A 2,947-nucleotide genomic window follows, 5' to 3' on the forward strand; every position below is an offset into this window, starting at 1 on the left:
GAAAATCTTCTTATTTTATTTATTTAATGTTAATAAATATAATTAAATAAATAATATACATATTTGGGGACTACGGCAAAGATTATTAAGAGATTTACCGATTTTTGTTTTCGGTTTCCCTTTTTTAGTAAAGAAAATTAAGATCTTCAATTACTACCTCAAGTTAAATTACTTAGTTTAAAAACTATGGTTAATAGTTATAGATAGACAATTAATTAAGTTCTTTTACTCATAATAAAAAAATGGTTGACATTGTTTGCGTTTTCGGTTTTTCATTTCAAATATATATCTATGAAATTGATCTCTCGCTATTTTATCCTTTTAAATGGTTAGATTTCCCTAACATAGTTAATTATACTAGTTGTGCAAGTGTAACGTTTAGAAATAAGTGGGTTACACTTACTTTTACTAAACCTGAGACTGACAGACGCTAAAAAGGGGTCAAACTCATGAAAAGGTATGCCTAGAGAGTCAAAATATGACGACCGACTAAGTATACCAAAAGCAAAAGCAAGGGTTGGCATATGTGTTTGAAAACAAATAAAAGAAAAGGCCAAAGGACTTATTTCCACCCAAGGGTGGTTGTATTCTAAAATTGATATAAGTTAATTATTAAAAATCTAAACATTCATATTTAAGTAATTAAAATTAACAGATTTAGTTAAGTTTCATATATTTAATTAATAATATATTAAAAATAATAAAATATTATACATTTTTTTCCTAGGTTTAAAAAACTAATAATTTCTCTAGAAATAAATTTTGAAATGTTATATTTTCTTCTTTAGGATTTCTTTCTTTTCTCCTCGCTTTTCCAACATCATCTCTTGCTAACCTCTCTCTTAGTCCCCTTTTCCAGCGCCATCTAACAAAGACAAATCGTCTTGTCTAGAGATGACATTGGTAAATGGCAAAGAGAGAAAGTTTATCAGAGATGGTGTCAGAAATGAAGGGGGAAAAGAAAGAGACCCTAGGGAAAACTGTAAAATTTTAAAGTTTAATTATAAAAAAAATTGTTATTGATAATGGGAATAAAGTAATTGCATATTTTCTATAACTATTAGTCAGAACATTTTCCTATTTTCGTTTTTGGTTTTATTTTTTAAGTAAAGAAAATGGATATCTTCAGCTGTTAGTATAGTAATTTTGTTTAACGATTATATTATTTATATGGTTAATGAACTGTTATAGCTCATTATAAAAGTTGAGGACAATTAGCAGCTCTGATTAGATGGGATATATTGAAGAATAATATTTTTGTTGATTTTATAGACGGTAAACAGATTAACAAAGAACAAAAGAATTGGACTTTTACCTTCAACTACATGATTCCCGTAACATCCCAAACAAAAGAATTTATGTATATGTATGTACTGATGATTTAATAATTTTTTTCTAAGAGGCGGAGCTACATTCTGCAGGGAGGCCCTGGGGAAATCTCTTGGCGTCAGTGCAGTAATTGTATATCATGTAGTTCTTCTGAACCCATTTCAATCTCTCTTCACTTGTTGTATCCAGCTCCTCAGAGAGCCAGGCGCTATTGCTAGATGAAGAAGAAGGTGAATTTGAAGTGCAAGAAGATGCTCCATTAGACCAAACACAAGCATCAGCTTTGAAGCTTCTGTAGGAGGCAGTGAAAGGAGCTTGAGTCCAGTCTGTCTTTACAAGTCCACCTCTTGTAGCCCAGTCATCAGCATTCCAGAGTGAAGAGTATATTCTCATTGGCTGATTCTTTGGGAATGGAACACCAATTGATTCTGAGTTCTTGAATTCTCTTATGGGAGTGCCATCAACTGAGAAGCTGAATTTACATACAAAAAGATTGGTAAGTCCAAACAGAAAAGAGAAGTTATTAACCAATATATAGATTCAAGTAGGGGGCAAGTAATTTATATAAAAACTCACATAATGCGCTTAGGATTCCAGAGAATGGAATAGGTGTGGAAATCAGCAGTTGGGTCAAACCAGAGATAGAATTGTTGTTCTCTATTGCCCTTTCCTTGACTGAAGACATTGGTGTGAAGAATGTAAGGATCGCCACTCAAATTTCCCAAGAATTCAAAGTCTATCTCATCCCATGTAGACCCTTTTGAGGACAACTGCAAATTTTACCCAACGTTTAGTAACAGAACGTTTCATACGTAGAAACTAGAGAAACATATATAATATAGTTCAGGAACTTACATAATAAGCAGTAACAGTACCAGCAGAGTTGCCAGCGACAAGTTTGAGCTGCATATCAATCTTGCCAAATAGATATTCATTCTTGGATTGGAAGCCAGAGCCAGAGGCTTTATCAAGAGACAGAGTAAGAAGCTCTCCGTTGTTAAGCATCTTGGCACGGCCATCTCCCCAAGTGACGTCAAAATTTTCGTTCAGGCTACCAGCAGAAGCAACCACCAAAGAACCAAACAGAAGAACCAATTGCAATATTGAAGCCATAGAAGCTTTGACTAGACTGATAATATACTGAAACTGAGTTAACTTAATAATTTGTGTGGATGGACGGATCTGTTGAGAGTGATGGGTTACATGTATATATAGTAAAACAGCTAGAGCTGTGAAGAGGAGAAGAGGAAGGTCATGGGAAGGTTCAATCAGCTAGACCTGTGTAGACAGCTAAGCTGTGCTAAGACGCGGCTTTGCGTTATGAACGCGGAGAAGGTGAAGTGCGACTACTTTCTCCGACATTTTGGAAGCACTTGTAGTAGTAGGTCCACCTAGCCCACCCACCATCAAAAAATCTAAGGCATAAGTTCTCAAAGAGGAGAAGACGAAGGTCATGGGAAGGTTCAATCAGCTAGACCTGTGTGGACAGCTAAGCTGAGCTAAGACGCGGCTTTGCGTTATGAACGCTGAGAAGGTGAAGTGCGACTACTTTCTCCGACATTTTAGAAGGACTTGTAGTAGTAGGTCCACCTAGCCCACCCACCGTCAAAAAATCCAA

The 2,947-nt window shown here is 35.1% G+C and overlaps 1 protein-coding gene across 1 annotated transcript; it reads right to left on the reverse strand.

Moving 5' to 3' along the window:
- Nucleotides 1–1,239: 1,239 nt before the first annotated feature.
- On the reverse strand, nt 1,240–2,523 carry LOC123193943 (probable xyloglucan endotransglucosylase/hydrolase protein 23). The gene is made up of 3 exons (XM_044607030.1): nt 2,185–2,523; nt 1,906–2,099; nt 1,240–1,801 (listed from the first exon to the last, which is right to left on the reverse strand). The coding sequence occupies exons 1-3, from the start codon at nt 2,440–2,442 to the stop codon at nt 1,396–1,398; spliced, it is 858 nt and encodes a 285-aa protein (XP_044462965.1). The 5' UTR covers nt 2,443–2,523; the 3' UTR covers nt 1,240–1,395.
- Between the last annotated feature and the right edge of the window lie 424 nt (nt 2,524–2,947).

This window comes from Mangifera indica, chromosome 13, assembly GCF_011075055.1.
Source record: "Mangifera indica cultivar Alphonso chromosome 13, CATAS_Mindica_2.1, whole genome shotgun sequence".
Classification (NCBI taxonomy): domain Eukaryota; kingdom Viridiplantae; phylum Streptophyta; class Magnoliopsida; order Sapindales; family Anacardiaceae; genus Mangifera; species Mangifera indica.